Genomic DNA, 14,626 nt, shown 5'->3' on the forward strand with positions numbered 1-14,626 from the left:
CATATTTATTCAAGAGAAAACCAACATCCAGTTTTTAACAACCAATAAAATATCAGACTATTTTTTTTCTCCCTTAGTGGGGTTTATTTTAAGCAGATGCCCCATTAATGACATGAATTAATTGAGCACCCAACAGGTACCAAGCATTGTATCTTATACATGTCACTTACAATCATTAAAAAACTCATTAGGGTTAATGTCTCTACTTCACAGATGAGCAAAGACACTGAGAAAGACTGAAGAACAGAGTTAAGAAAAAGAGGAAAAATTAAATTACTTTTTTACAGTAATAGAAATATCCTACGCTATCACATCCACGTCTTTGCATATGTTATTTTCTCTACTTTGAACATGTTTCTAAGTATCTTTTTCAGTTAATTCATACTAGAATAGCACATATACAACTCATCTGAAATCCCTACACTGATCATTCCCTTACACCTCTCCATTTTCAACTCAGCCTGGATTTTTTTATTACCAGTTATATCAGTGAATATTAACTATTTTCATGATACTCCTGTAAATTTATTTAACACTTAACATCATACAGAACTGCTTTATCTGTTGCTTTCCCTGACTCTATTTACAACATTCCTTAATGACAGAAACCAGTTCTTTCATCTTTTATTCTCAGCACAGAGGACAGTGCCTAAAACTTCATGTTTATTTAATGTTAAATAGGAGGCAACTGAATGAAACTTAATTTTGTTAGCTACATATTCATGGCTGACTTTCTTTTTAACTTTATCTAGCTTGCCAGATAAAGATTCAGAATTCACAAATATAGAAAACAATCGTCATTGGAAAATAACATTCTCTAAGATCACTAAGAACCTCCATGATGATCTGGTAGACTACGTCAGAAATACACACTTTTGCTTTGCAATTAGGACCTTCCGTAAATTCAGCACAGAAACCCAGAAACAGATCTGAAATGTAGATTTCAGATAATTTGAGAAGGTCTAAATATATACCTGAGATACGAGACATCCTTGTAGAAAAGTAACACTGCTCCAAGTCTTCAAAATGAGCAGTAAGTCGTTTTCGTCTTGATGCTAATGTGCTGTTATACCAAGGCTGTTTCTTTGTCTAAAATAAAAAGACACATAACTTAGAATAAACAATACTCTTCTTCTGCACAGAATACTCAAATGTTTGAGCATTTATTTATCTTCAGAAGTTCATCACAGTAAAATGATTACAAATGGTAAAAAACTATAATTCTGAGATATTTTCAAAATTGTCTTTTAACGTGAAAATAGATACCAAATTCATTCACAGAATGATTAAAACTAATAATGGATTTTAAAAATAAGCCCTAAAGGACAGTTTTACAAGACTAAAATGAGAAACATCTTCAATTCTACAAATAAAATGAAGACAGAATTCATTATGCCATTCTAAAATTTAGAATTTCGGGAATTTTAATATCCAGAAATTGTTAGAAAATAATTATCAAATAGAAAATGACTTACTTCTTCCAACGAAATAATAGGACACAAACTAATGGAAGAACATTCCATGCTCATGGATAGGAAGAATCAACACCGTAAAAATGGCCACTTCTGCCCAAGGTAATTTTTAAATTCAATGCCATCCCTATCAAGCTACCAATGACTTTCTTCACAGAATTGGAAAAAACTACTTTAAAGTTCATATGGAACCAAAAAGGAGTCCACATTGCCAAGACAATCCTAAGCAAAAAGAACAAGGCTGGAGGCATCATACTACCTGACTTCAAACTATACTACAAGGCTGCAGTAACCAAAACAGCATGGTACTGGTACCAAAACAGAGATAGAGACCAATGGAACAGAACAGATGCCTCAGAAATAACAACACACAGCTACAACCATCTGATCTTTGACAAACCTGACAAAAACAAGAAATGGGGAAAGGATTCCCTATTTAATAAATGGTGCTAGGAGAATTGGCTAGCCATATGTAGAAAGCTGAAACTGGATCCCTTCCTTACATCTTATACAAAAATTAATTCAAGGTGGATTAAAGAGTTAAATGTTAGACCCAAAACCATAAAAACCCTTGAAGAAAACCTAGGCAATACCATTCAGGAAATAGGCATGGAGAAGGACTTCATAACAAACATCAAAAGCAATGGCAACAAAAGCCAAAATTGATAAATGGGATCTAATTAAACTAAAGAGCTTCTGCACAGCAAAAGAAACTACCATCAGAGTGAACAGGCAACCTACAGAATGGGAGAAAATTTTTGCAATCTATCCATCTGACAAAGGGCTAATATCCAGAATCTACAAAGAACTTAAACAAATTTACAAGGAAAAATCAAACAATTCCATCAAAAAGTGGGCAACCCCATCAAAAAGTGGGCAATATAAAAGTGATATAAACAGACACTTTTCAAAGAAGACATTTATGCAGCAAACAGACATATGAAAAAATGCTCATCATCACTGGTCATCAGACAAATGCAAATCAAAAACACAGTGAGATACCATCTCACACCAGTTAGAATGGCAATCATTAAAAAGTCGGGGAACAACAGGTGCTGGAGAGGATGTGGAGAAATTGCAACACTTTTACACTGTTGGTGGGACTGTAAACTAGTTCAACCATTGTGGAAGACAGTGTGGCAATTCCTCAAGGATCTAGAACTAGAAATACCATTTGACCCAGTCATCCCATTACTGGGTATATACCTAAAGAATTGTAAATCATGCTACTACAAAGACCCATGCACTTGTATGCTTATTGCAGCACTATTCACAATAGCAAAGGCTTGGAACCAACCCAAATGTCCATCAATGATAGACTGGATTAAGAAAATATGGCACATATACACCATGGAATATTATGCAGCCATAAAAAAGGATGAGTTCATGTCCTTTGTAGTGACATGGATGAAGCTGGAAACCATCATTCGCAGCAAACTATCGCAAGGACAGAAAACCAAACACCACATGTTCTCACTCATAGGTGGGAACTGAACAATGAGAACACTTGGACACAGGGCAGGGAACATCACACACCAGGGCCTGTTGTGGGGTGGGGAAGCGGGGAGGGGTAGCATTAGGGATACCTAATGTAAATGATGAGTTAATGGGTGCAGCAAACCAATATGGCACATATATACATATGTGACAAACCTGCATGTTGTGCACATTACCCTAGAAATTAAAGTATAATAATAATAATAATAAAAAGAATGAACTGCTGATACATACACAACAGAATGAATCTCAAAAACACTGAATAACAGTCATACACAAAAGGTAATGTTATTATATAACTTAGTCATATAAAGATTAAAAACAGGTGAGTTATGAGTTTCTAAAAGTCAGTATAATATTTGCCCCTGAAGAACTGGGACTGAATTTGAAAGTAGTATAAGGCAAGATGAATGTTCCATATGTTCCTCTAGGCGTTGTGCAATCACATGTATGTGTCTGTCAAATCTCATTCAAGCAAATACGTAAGATTTGTGCTTTTCTTTATATGTATTTTACCTCCATTTCAAAGAAGGCAAAATAAAAAATTATTTTACTATTATTACTTTCAAAAAATAAAAGGAAAATGAGTTACTTTTTCATTATCCCTACACTGTAGCCTTACAAACTGGAATTATTGGAATAGTTCTTTTTTTATTTTTATTTATTTTTTATTATACTTTAAGTTCTAGGGTACATGTGCATAACGTGCAGGTTTGTTACATATGTATACTTGTGCCATGTTGGTGTGTTGCACCCATCAACTCGTCAGCACCCATCAATTCATCATTTATATCAGGTATAACTCCCAATGCAATCCCTCCCCCTTCCCCCCTCCCCATGATAGGCCCCAGTGTGTGATGTTCCCCTTCCCGAGTCCAAGTGAACTCATTGTTCAGTTCCCACCTATGAGTGAGAACATGTGGTGTTTGGTTTTCTGTTCTTGTGATAGTTTGCTAAGAATGATGGTTTCCAGCTGCATCCATGTCCCTACAAAGGATGCAAACTCATCCTTTTTTATGGCTGCATAGTATTCCATGGTGTATATGTGCCACATTTTCTTAATCCAGTCTGTCACAGATGGACATTTGGGTTGATTCCAAGTCTTTGCTATTGTGAATAGTGCTGCAATAAACATACGTGTGCATGTGTCTTTATAGCAGCATGATTTATAATCCTTTGGGTATATACCCAGTAGTGGAATGGCTGGGTCATATGGTACTGGAATAGTTCTTAACTATAAGAAATAGCTACTTGGCTGGCACAGTGGCTCACACCTGTAATCCCAGCACTTTGGGAGGCCGAGTCAGGTGCATCACTGGAGGTCGGTAGTTCAAGACCAGCCCGAACAACATGGAGAAACCCCATCTCCACTAAAAATACAAAATTAGCTGGCCATGGTGGTGCATGCCTATAATCCCAACTACTTGGGAGGCTGAGGCTGGAGAATCACCTGAACCCGGGAGGCGGAGGTTGCGGTGAGCCGAGGTCACGCCACTGCACTCCAGCCTGGGCAACAAGAGCAAAACTCTGTCTCCAAAAAAAAAAAATCTATTTCATATTGATTATCAGATTAAGAGGCAATAACATACGCATGCCAAAGAGTTTGATATATTCATTAGAAGAACAAAATAACAAAATCAGATACAAAGGCAATAAACTCGAAAAATGTTAGCATATAAATCCTATAAAAAACAAAGGTTTTTGGTCCTAAATATATGTTATTTACTTGCTGGCACAACTTCACCAATAACTATACCACAATGCCAAATGCATAAAGTAAAAAGTACTAAGGTACTGTAGTGTATACTATAGTGTATCCCTGCTTTGATAAAACTAGATGGGAGGAGGTAAGAATCATATTTTAAAGCACTGCCTCAATCTAAGAACTAAACTCTTCGGGTTTTTTTCTTTCTTGCCCAAATTCCTATTTAAGAAGAGTGCGGAGTCATGCCCTACAAACGATAACATCTCATCAGATGGGTTTTATTTAACCCTATATAATCTCTCTTAGTTTTCAACCTGACTCTGAATAATGTCACATGACAGATAAAGAAGGAAATCAATATACTTTATCCCCAAATTATCCCCAAATATGTTTTTTGCTATATTTTGAAATGACCCTGCAAAGCAGTCTTTTGTGGGGAAAATTTTGCATCTGTATTAACATAACTACACCCTTCCCCTTCCAGGCCCTCCCAATCCTGAAGAGATAACTGAGAGTCCAGCCTAATTAGGAAACATCTGCCATCTACTGCCTCTAAAGGTGGCCACCTATGAGACTTCATCCACATAAAAATTTTGGTCTTCAGAACCCCTTATCTTTTTTTTTGTGTGTGTTTTTTTTTTTTTTTTTAATTTTTTTTTTTATTTTTATTTTTTATTTTACATGTACCCTAGAACTTAAAGTATAATAAAAAAAATAGAACCCCTTATCTTAACCCAGACTCTCCTTTCTATTAATTTCAGGTCTTCAGATAGTAACTTAACTCTTTGAACCAAGAGCCAATCAAAAAATCTTTGAATCCATGTGTGACCTGTACGCCAATCCCTGTTCCCACCCCGTGTCCCTGCCTGCTGTCCCGCCTTTCCAGATCGAATCAATGTAAACTTCGTAAGTAATGATAGGTGTCTTATGTATCGTTAAAATATATACCAACCACCTTGGGCACATGTTCTCAGGATCTCTTGAGACTGTGCCTCGGGCCAGGGTCACTCATTTTAGCTTTTTTGGGGGCTCCAAATAAACCTCTTTTTTGACTCTAAATAAACTTCTTTAAATATTTTATAGCATTTCACTCTCTTTGTCAATAACTCACAAGAAAGTAAGATAATTTTCAAAAACTTAACAGACAAACAGGAAGGTGAACTCAGAGATGTAATGATAAACAAAATGTAACAACAGCAGCACGGGGCAGGGGCAAGAGGAGGACAATACCTACACAAAAACAAGTAACTGAATTGGGATTTGGAGAATTAAGCCCAGGGACCACAAGTAGAGAAATTGAAAACAGAATTTACAAACTAGAAGAGAAATCTGAAAGAACTGCCCAGAATGTAGGATAAAAGCCAGGAAGACAAAAAATTTGAAAAACAATATAAGAGGCATAAAAGAATAATAGCTTGAAATATACCCAGAGACCCAGAAGATCAAGAAACTAAAAGAAATATTGGAAGAGTTGATGGTTGAGATTTTTCCAGAACTGAAAACAGACAAGAATACATAGAGAAATTATTCTGATCAAGTGAGATAATTAAAAAGAAACCCACAATTAGACACACTAAGGTGAAACTGTGTTTTTGGCTATACAGCAAAAAGATCTTAAAATCAGAAGAAAGATCATTCATTTAGGAACAACAATTAAAAAGGCAAAATGCTTTTCAAGAGCAGTAGAAAGCTAGAACAAAAAGGACATCAATAATCTTAAAAAAGTTGAGACAAAATAATTCCAACCTAAAATTCAGAACCCCAAAAGGCTATCTCACAACATCATAAACAAAAATGAAGTTTATTACCAGTGAGCCATCTCTAAAAGAATTTCTGCCTGTAATCCCAGCTATGCGGGAGGCTGAGGCAGGGGAATTGCTTGAACTCAGGAGGCCGAGGTTGCAGCGAGCCGAGATTGCGCCACTGTGCCACTGTACTCAAGCCTGGGCGACACAGCAAGACTCCGTTTCAAAAAAAAAAAAAAAAACTCTGAAATTGTGTACTTGAATAATACAATGACATAAACTGGAAGATCTGAGACACAAAATGAAAAAGAGAGCAAGGAAACTAGCAAATAAATGATTATAAATATTACTGTTAATTATCATATTTAGTTTATGGGGCTTAAGAATAAGACAAAAACTATCCAACTAACAACATGTAACTCAGAAGAAAATGACAAAAGTTGCATTCTGGAGCTCTTATACTGTTCAGGAAGGTAATTAAGATACTCTGCTTAGATGATAAGTGTGAATACATTTCAAGGACAACTACTGAAAGCACAGTGACAGAATAGGTAACAAACCAGAAGAGGGATGGTGAGAGGCGGTAAAACCGTAAGAAAAAAATCAAAATCTAAGAAAAACAGCGAGTAAAATAAGTAAAAAAGAATGAAATTATATCAGTATTAGCAATAAATAAATGGAAACAATCACTAATAGAAATAGTGACAGAATAGATAATTTAAAATAAAGGTATGCTATCTGCTAAAAAAATACTTAAAACAGAGACAAACTAAAAAATTGGAATAACATGAAAGAGTACTAAAAGAGAAAAGACAGATTCAAGATGAAAAACATTAATAAGGATGAAAATAGCCACTGTATATGAGAAAAAGTTCAATTTAACAATTATATAACTGTCTGTATGTAACAATAGGGCATTAACCTTTTTCAGGCACAAATTGCCAGAGAAATAGACAAACCTATTAACACAATGGGAGATGAATCTTCAAGTCAACTGAATTATGCAACTAGTGTTACGCAAATAACACTAGTTTATATATGGCCAAATATGAAATCTGATATAGTGAACATAGAAAACACTATACCTAATTAAAAAATAGGCATTCTTCTTAAGCATTCATGGAACATTTACAAAAACTGATCATGTACTATGTTACTGGATAGTATGTTTACAATCTTGAGAAAGGGCAGAATTTCTTAAATGAATCACAAAAAGTATTAATTATAAAAATTATAAATTTCATGACATAGAAATTAAGAACTTCTGTTCACCAAAATCCATCATTAAAAAGGTGAGACAAGAAGATACAAAATATAAGAAGATATTTGCAAAATCCAAAAACAAATGATTAGTATCCAGAATACATCTATTTCTCTAAGACCAACACAAAAAAATGGGAAAAGACTTGAAACGCCATTTCACAAAAGACAAAATATAGACGCCAATAAATATAAGAAAAGGTGCTGTTTTATAGTGACAGGAAAATAAAAATTAAAGTCACAACTATGTTCTATTTATTACCACTAAGGTGACAATCATTTTGAAGTCCAACAATACTAATTATTAGCAAGAATGCTGAGAACCTGGAACTCATATACTCATGTAGTGGGAGTTTTAAATTGATAAAAGCATGCTGGAAAACAATTTGTTATTAACTCAAAATATAAATCTTGCATACTCAATGCCCTTCAGTTCCTCTCTTAGGTACATATCTAGGGAAACTCTTGCACCTTTGCATCTGGAGACATGTACAAAGATGCCCTTAATGGCAAGAACAACAAAAACACCAGAAATACATATAATGTATACAGATTGAATTGAAAAATTGTAATATATTAACACAATGGAATATTATACATCAGTGACAATCAACTATAGCCACAGGCATCAGCAATTAATCTCTGAAAAAACAAATCTCAGAAACCTACATACTAAAATATTTTTATAAAGTTCAAATATAGCCAAAACAAATAATATAGGGGTGTGTATATATGTGGTAAAACTTTTTAAAAAGTCAACATATTGATAAACATAAATATCAGAAAAATAATTATATTTGGATAGGAAGCAGGTGATAAAAATTGGTTAGGAACACATGAGTAATCTGTATACTACTTTTAATGTTCTATCATTAAATAACACAAAAGCTGGTTCCATGAAAGTTTTACTATATTTCTAATTTACATATTAATGAAATATATTCCTTTGTAGGTACCAACATATTTTTTATAAATACTAAGATTGCAATTCTAGATTTTAGCCTATAGATCTCTTAAAAAGTGATCTGACTGGGCACAGTGGCTCATGCCTGTAATCCCAGCAGTTTCAGAGGCCGAGGTGGGCAGATCACGAGGTCAAGAGACTGAGACTATCCTGGCCAACATGGTGAAACCTTGTCTCAAAATACAAAAATTAGCGGCCAGGCGTGGTAGCTCATGCTTATAAATCCCAGCACTTTGGGAGGCTGAGAAGGGTGGATCACGAGGTCAGGCGATCGAGACCATCCTGGCTAACATGGTGAAACTCTGTCTCTACTAAAAACGCAAAAAAACTTAGCTGGGCATAGTGGTGGGTGCCCACAGTCCCAGCTACTTGGGAGGCTGAGGCAGGAGAATACCATGAACATGGGAGGCGGAGTTTGCAGTGAACAGAGATCACGCCACTGCACTCCAGCCTGGGTGACAGAGCGAGAGACTCCATCTCAAAAAACAACAAAAAAATTAGCTGGGCATGGGGGTGCACACCTGTCGTCCCAGCTACTCGGGAGGCTGAGGCAGGAGAATTGCTTGAACCCAGGAGGCAGAGGTTGAGGTTGCAGTGAGCCGAGATTGCACAACTGCACTCCAGTCTGGTGACAGAGAGAGACTCTGTCTCAAAAAAAAAAGAGAAAGAAAAGTGATCTGTTTAATGGAAAAACATATAAGACTTCAAAGTCTGAAAGATGAGAATAATAAACAATAATCAGAAACAGGGCATATAAAACAAAAAAGAAGTAGTCAGCAACACTGTTTTATTTTATTTTACTTATTTATTTGGCTTCCAGTTTTTATAGTAAACTCACTGTCTCAATTATTTTCCAATATTTATTCTTGACTTTTTTTTTTTTTTTTTTTATTATACTTTAAGTTCTAGGGTACATGTGCATAACGTGCAGGTTTGTTACATATGTATACTTATGCCATGTTGGTGTGCTGCACCCATCAACTCGTCAGCACCCATCAATTCATCATTTATATCATGTATAACTCCCCAATGCAATCCCTCCCTCCTCCCCCCTCCCCATGATAGGCCCCAGTGTGTGATGTTCCCCTTCCCCAGTCCAAGTGATCTCATTGTTCAGTTCCCACCTATGAGTGAGAACATGCGGTGTTTGGTTTTCTCTTCTTGTGATAGTTTGCTAAGAATGATGGTTTCCAGCTGCATCCATGTCCCTACAAAGGACGCAAACTCATCCTTTTTGATGCTGCATAGTATTCCATGGTGTATATATGCCACATTTTCTTAATCCAGTCTGTCACAGATGGACATTTGGGTTGATTCCAAGTCTTTGCTATTGTGAATAGTGCCGCAATAAACATACGTGTGCATGTGTCTTTGTAGTAGAGTAATTTATAATCCTTTGGGTATATACCCAGTAGTGGGATGGCTGGGTCATATGGTACATCTAGTTCTAGATCCTTGAGGAATCGCCATACTGTTTTCCATAATGGTTGAACTAGTTTACAATCCCACCAACAGTGTAAAAGTGTTCCTATTTCTCCACATCCTCTCCAACACCTGTTGTTTTTATTCAAAACCCTAGAGCAAATCCTTTATTCGAAAACCCTACAAGCAACTAGGTTGCCTCAAAATTGTTGGTAAATATGCAACACTTGGGTCTTCGTCATATGCCAGTTTAATTATTAAATTACAAATAATATTAATATAAAAAATAGAAATGTGCTATGTATGCAGAGATAAATGTTTTAAAAATATATACTGGATACAGATAGTCTACAAGGCTAATCCTCAAATAAAACAATCTCAAGATAAGCTCTTTTACCTAGAGGTAGATATAAATACGACACAAATCAAACAGAAATATTCATCAACCATGTTAATTTTACCTACCTTGGCTCTAAAGAAAAATGATCACATCTATCAAACTCAAAGATAATTAAATTTCACCACAGCAAAAACAGAAGCCTATCTTATTTGGTCATTGGAAAAAGTTAAAAAAAAAAAAAAGTCCTCAAATAAATGCTAGAAAGTTAATAGGCATACAATGAAGATAAAAGAGCAAATTAGATGATTACACACACAAAAAAAACATTATGGTCAGCCTGTAAATTATGAAAAATCTTTACAAATATAACAACTTTAATTCCCAATAAATGCAATTAACATGAAAACAGAAAAGCAGCAATCAAAACTGAATATTCTATTTCATATACTTAATATAAAATAGTGAAGTACAAAAGCACTGAGATCTTCAAAAGACTAATGAAATCAATGCTTGTCTAATCAAAGAAGTAACTTACCATGGCAAAGTTCTCTGTCAATTCCACTAAGAGAAGACTCCTACTTTAAATGAAACCAAAAGTGTCTGTATGGTTGACTGAAACCTGAAATTTTTCCAATCTATAAATACTTTTTTCTCAAACTAATTTCATAAATTAACACTGCATGGAAAACTATCATTATCTGCACAATAAGTAAACTTTGTAAGTTCAAGGAATACATACAAAATAATAAATTATTAAACCCATACACATATTTTCATACAAGCAGATTTAATGACTAGCTTTAAAGCAAAAAATTACAGAATTCAGAATAGTGGTTATCATAGTGTGATCCCCAAAATGTGGCTGAGGACCACTTGGGGGCTCTCTAAGATCTTTTCAGGAATCTGGGAGGACAAAGCTGTTCTTAAAAATGTAAGATGCTATTTGCGGCCTGGTGTGGTGGCTCACACCTGTAATCCCAGCTCTTCGGGAGGCCAAGGCAGGCAGATCACTTGAATCCAGGAGATCCAGACCAGCCTGTGCAGCAAGGCAAAACCCTGTCTCTATGCAAAACACACAAAAAATTAGCTGGACATGGTGGCGCACACCTGCAGTCCCAGCTATTGAGGAGGGTGAGGTAGGAGGATGGCTTGAGCCCAGGGGGTGGCTGCAGTGAGCTGAGATCCTACCACAGCACTCCAGCCAGGGTGAGAGAGCAAGACCCTGTCTCAAAAAAAAAACTCTTTGCAATTTTCATTGTGCTTATGTTTGTACTTGTGATACAAAAGCAAAGGTCAGTATAAGACTGCTGGTCTCTTAGCACAAATAAAGGCAATGGCACCAAATCCGGCTGGTAGATACTGTTCTTCACTACTATTCATAATTTTTTAAAAAAACATATAAAAATCTAAGAATCAGTTCACTTAAGGATGCCCTTAACAAGGCCACACAAATTAACTGCATTATATCCAGGCCTTTGCATGTATACCTTTTTACTATTCTGTGTCAAAATGGGAAGTATGCACTTTGCTTTACCTGCTAGCAGGACTGTCTCTCGCTTTGCTGAGCGTTTTTTTTTTTTTTTTTTTTTTGCCCAATAAATTCCACTTTCCTCACCCTTCCAGGTGTCCACAAGCCTAATCTTTCCTAGTTGTGTGACAAGAACCTGGTTTTAGCTGAACTAAGGAGAAAGTTCTGCAACATTTTTGCTGCCCAACGTGGGGCCAAAGGAAGGGTGAGTAAAATGTGAACCTAAAACCTCTCACTTTCGCTTTTGAGCCTTGTGGTCCTATGGCATGCCTCTTTTTTTTTTTTTAAGGACAGTAAGGGCCCCTGTCTTTTCTTTTACAATACTGAAGGTGGTCCACACCCACTTCAATGGCCACAGACTTGGGCTCAGGATGGTTAGGTGAATGGCAGCTCCCTGCTCCCCTACCTCCTGGTGTGGCTGTGTGGCCATGTCTGCCACATGAGTGTGCAGTGTCCAACGGCCACACAGGGCGGGAATAAGGCACAGCCACTGCCCAGGTCTCAAGGCGGCCTCGGGGGCCTGGGCCCTGTGTGGCTGACTGGCCAGACTACCATTGGTCTGAGACAGGTGGAAAGGAACCCATTTGTATAAGACTAAGAGGTTCTTCCCCCAGGGTTACCCTTACATTATGAACTTTTTTTTTTTTTTTTTTTTGTCTACCTATTAGCAGTTAACTTTTATGTGAGAGGATTTTTTTTTTCTTTTTAGAAAATGTTTTACTAGGCCAAGACCCCAACTATCACTGTTTATATTCTCTGTCAAGTTTTAACTATGAAAAAGGATTTAGGATGTTGGTCTTAAGCTGTAGCTAATCTGGTCTGCTTTAAATGACTTTCTGTATGGTAAGTAGCAAACTCTGCCGCAGGCCTCCATCCTGTTTTACTTCCTTGGGAGCCAGACCTATAACCACAAGGCAAAGTTTTGCTCTGCCTCTGCCATTTTACATTTGTGGCCTGATGTTCAATCCTGGCTTAGGGAATGAGTCCTTTCTGGTTTGGAATCTGTGCAACCTTTGCTATTTGTTGATTCTCTTCCCTTCCACGAACCGCCTTGGATTTTACTTTGAGCCCTTAGTAAAGTTTGAAAGTCAGAAATATTGGCCACTTGGGATGGCTAAAGTCAGGTAATAGGGAATTTAAAATAATTTTCTTAAACAACACTCAGCTTAATTAAAAGTAGATATCCAAGTTGTAGGCATATATATAAGGTCTTTATGTTTTTCTTTTCTTGGACCTTGTTTTGTTGAAAAAAAGTCTTTTTCTCAGCCAACTGAATTATTTTTCTCCATTTTTCCTTGCCACTCTCAATGCACATGAGAAGGAAGAGACCTCTTTTTTCCTCATGGAACACCAGTAATTAAAAGCAAACAGATCTCTCTCAAAATCTGTTTCTGCCTCATTTATGCCTGTTAGGCCTTAGAAACTGAATGTTTTCCTAGCCCTGTCTCTTAAAGGTTCCACCCAGGGGCCAATAATCCAATTAGGAGATTGGCAAATGAAAGATCTTATGACAATTGGGTTTTCTTCTATCTGTGTACTTATTTATGTGTTGTGTATGTGATGGCTATAAAAAAAAAAAAAAAGCTCTAATAGGCTGGGTGCAGTGGCTCAAGCCTGTAATCCTAGCACTTTGGGAAACTGAGGTGGATGAATCACCTGAGGTCAGGAGTTTGAGACCCACCTGGCCAGCATGGTGAAACCCCATCTCTACTAAAAATACAAAAAGTAGCCAGATATGGTGGCACATGCCTGTAATCCCAACTACAAGGGAGGCTGAGGTGGGAGAATCACATGAACCCGGGAAGCGGAGGTTGCAGTGAGTCGAGATCGTGCCGCTGCACTACTAATATATGTTTCAAAATTGTATGGGATTCCAAAAATTCTAATGTCTAAAGTATATGCTATCTGTCGTAATTAAGGTTGTCATGTTAAGTTACTGTAAACCACAGAGATAATTGAACTACTTTGTCAATTGTGTTTCTAACTGTAACTACCCTGGATATTTTGTTTTTCACAGATAATTGCTGTCTTGTTTTGATCCTTTTTTAGAAAAATGGCTTATAACAAGCTATACAACTCTAACAGGTACTCTCAAATACAGATTTCTAATAACGTTGGAGATTGTAACATTACAATACAGGAAAAACATGCAGGACTCATGAAGAGCTAAAATATTCATGAATATCAAGTAAAATAAGAGTTAACTAAATGAACTGAACTCAGAAAACTGAGGCAATCTTTTTAACTTTCGTTTGCAATATTGCTGATCCTTGTTTTTTTTTTCAGAGCCAAGGAAACTTATTCTGAACTATTTGCAGCCTCTAATAATTGAGTATGGTACATTCCTGTGAACAAAATTTGAAGCATATTTGTCTCTCCCCGCCCCCGCCTGGCTTCTCCAGAATTTGTAAACTAGTTGTAAGTGTTCTTAACTTATGGCAATATAGTTGTTTACATCAGTGAAATAAGAATCCATTTTCTTTTGCCAACAGGATGCAACTGGAGAAATGCTGTTTTACCAAGGCTTAACTTGAAGGGTATGCTTCCCTTTAAGGAGTCAAACTTGACTTGCAGAGCCAATAAAAGCCCCTTGGGAAAACTGGCCTCACAGCCTTGTCTACACAGCCACTACAGGGTTCCTGATCTGTGATAAGTAAAGAATGTCACCTTCTGACAGGCCCAGGAGCTCCAAC

The 14,626-nt window shown here is 36.6% G+C and overlaps 1 protein-coding gene across 13 annotated transcripts in view; it reads right to left on the reverse strand.

The window, feature by feature from the left end:
• Positions 1-14,626, reverse strand: part of COP1 (COP1 E3 ubiquitin ligase) — a 267,302-nt gene that overhangs the window by 136,146 nt on the left and 116,530 nt on the right. For all 13 annotated transcript variants that reach the window (XM_033198878.1, XM_033198882.1, XM_033198877.1 and 10 more), the window contains one exon: positions 975-1,089. In XM_033198878.1, coding sequence (XP_033054769.1) covers positions 975-1,089 — 115 coding nt within the window. The remainder of the gene's footprint in view (positions 1-974; positions 1,090-14,626) is intronic.

The sequence above is a fragment of the Trachypithecus francoisi genome, unplaced genomic scaffold (genome assembly GCF_009764315.1).
Source record: "Trachypithecus francoisi isolate TF-2019V2 unplaced genomic scaffold, Tfra_2.0 Lachesis_group5, whole genome shotgun sequence".
Lineage (NCBI taxonomy): Eukaryota > Metazoa > Chordata > Mammalia > Primates > Cercopithecidae > Trachypithecus > Trachypithecus francoisi.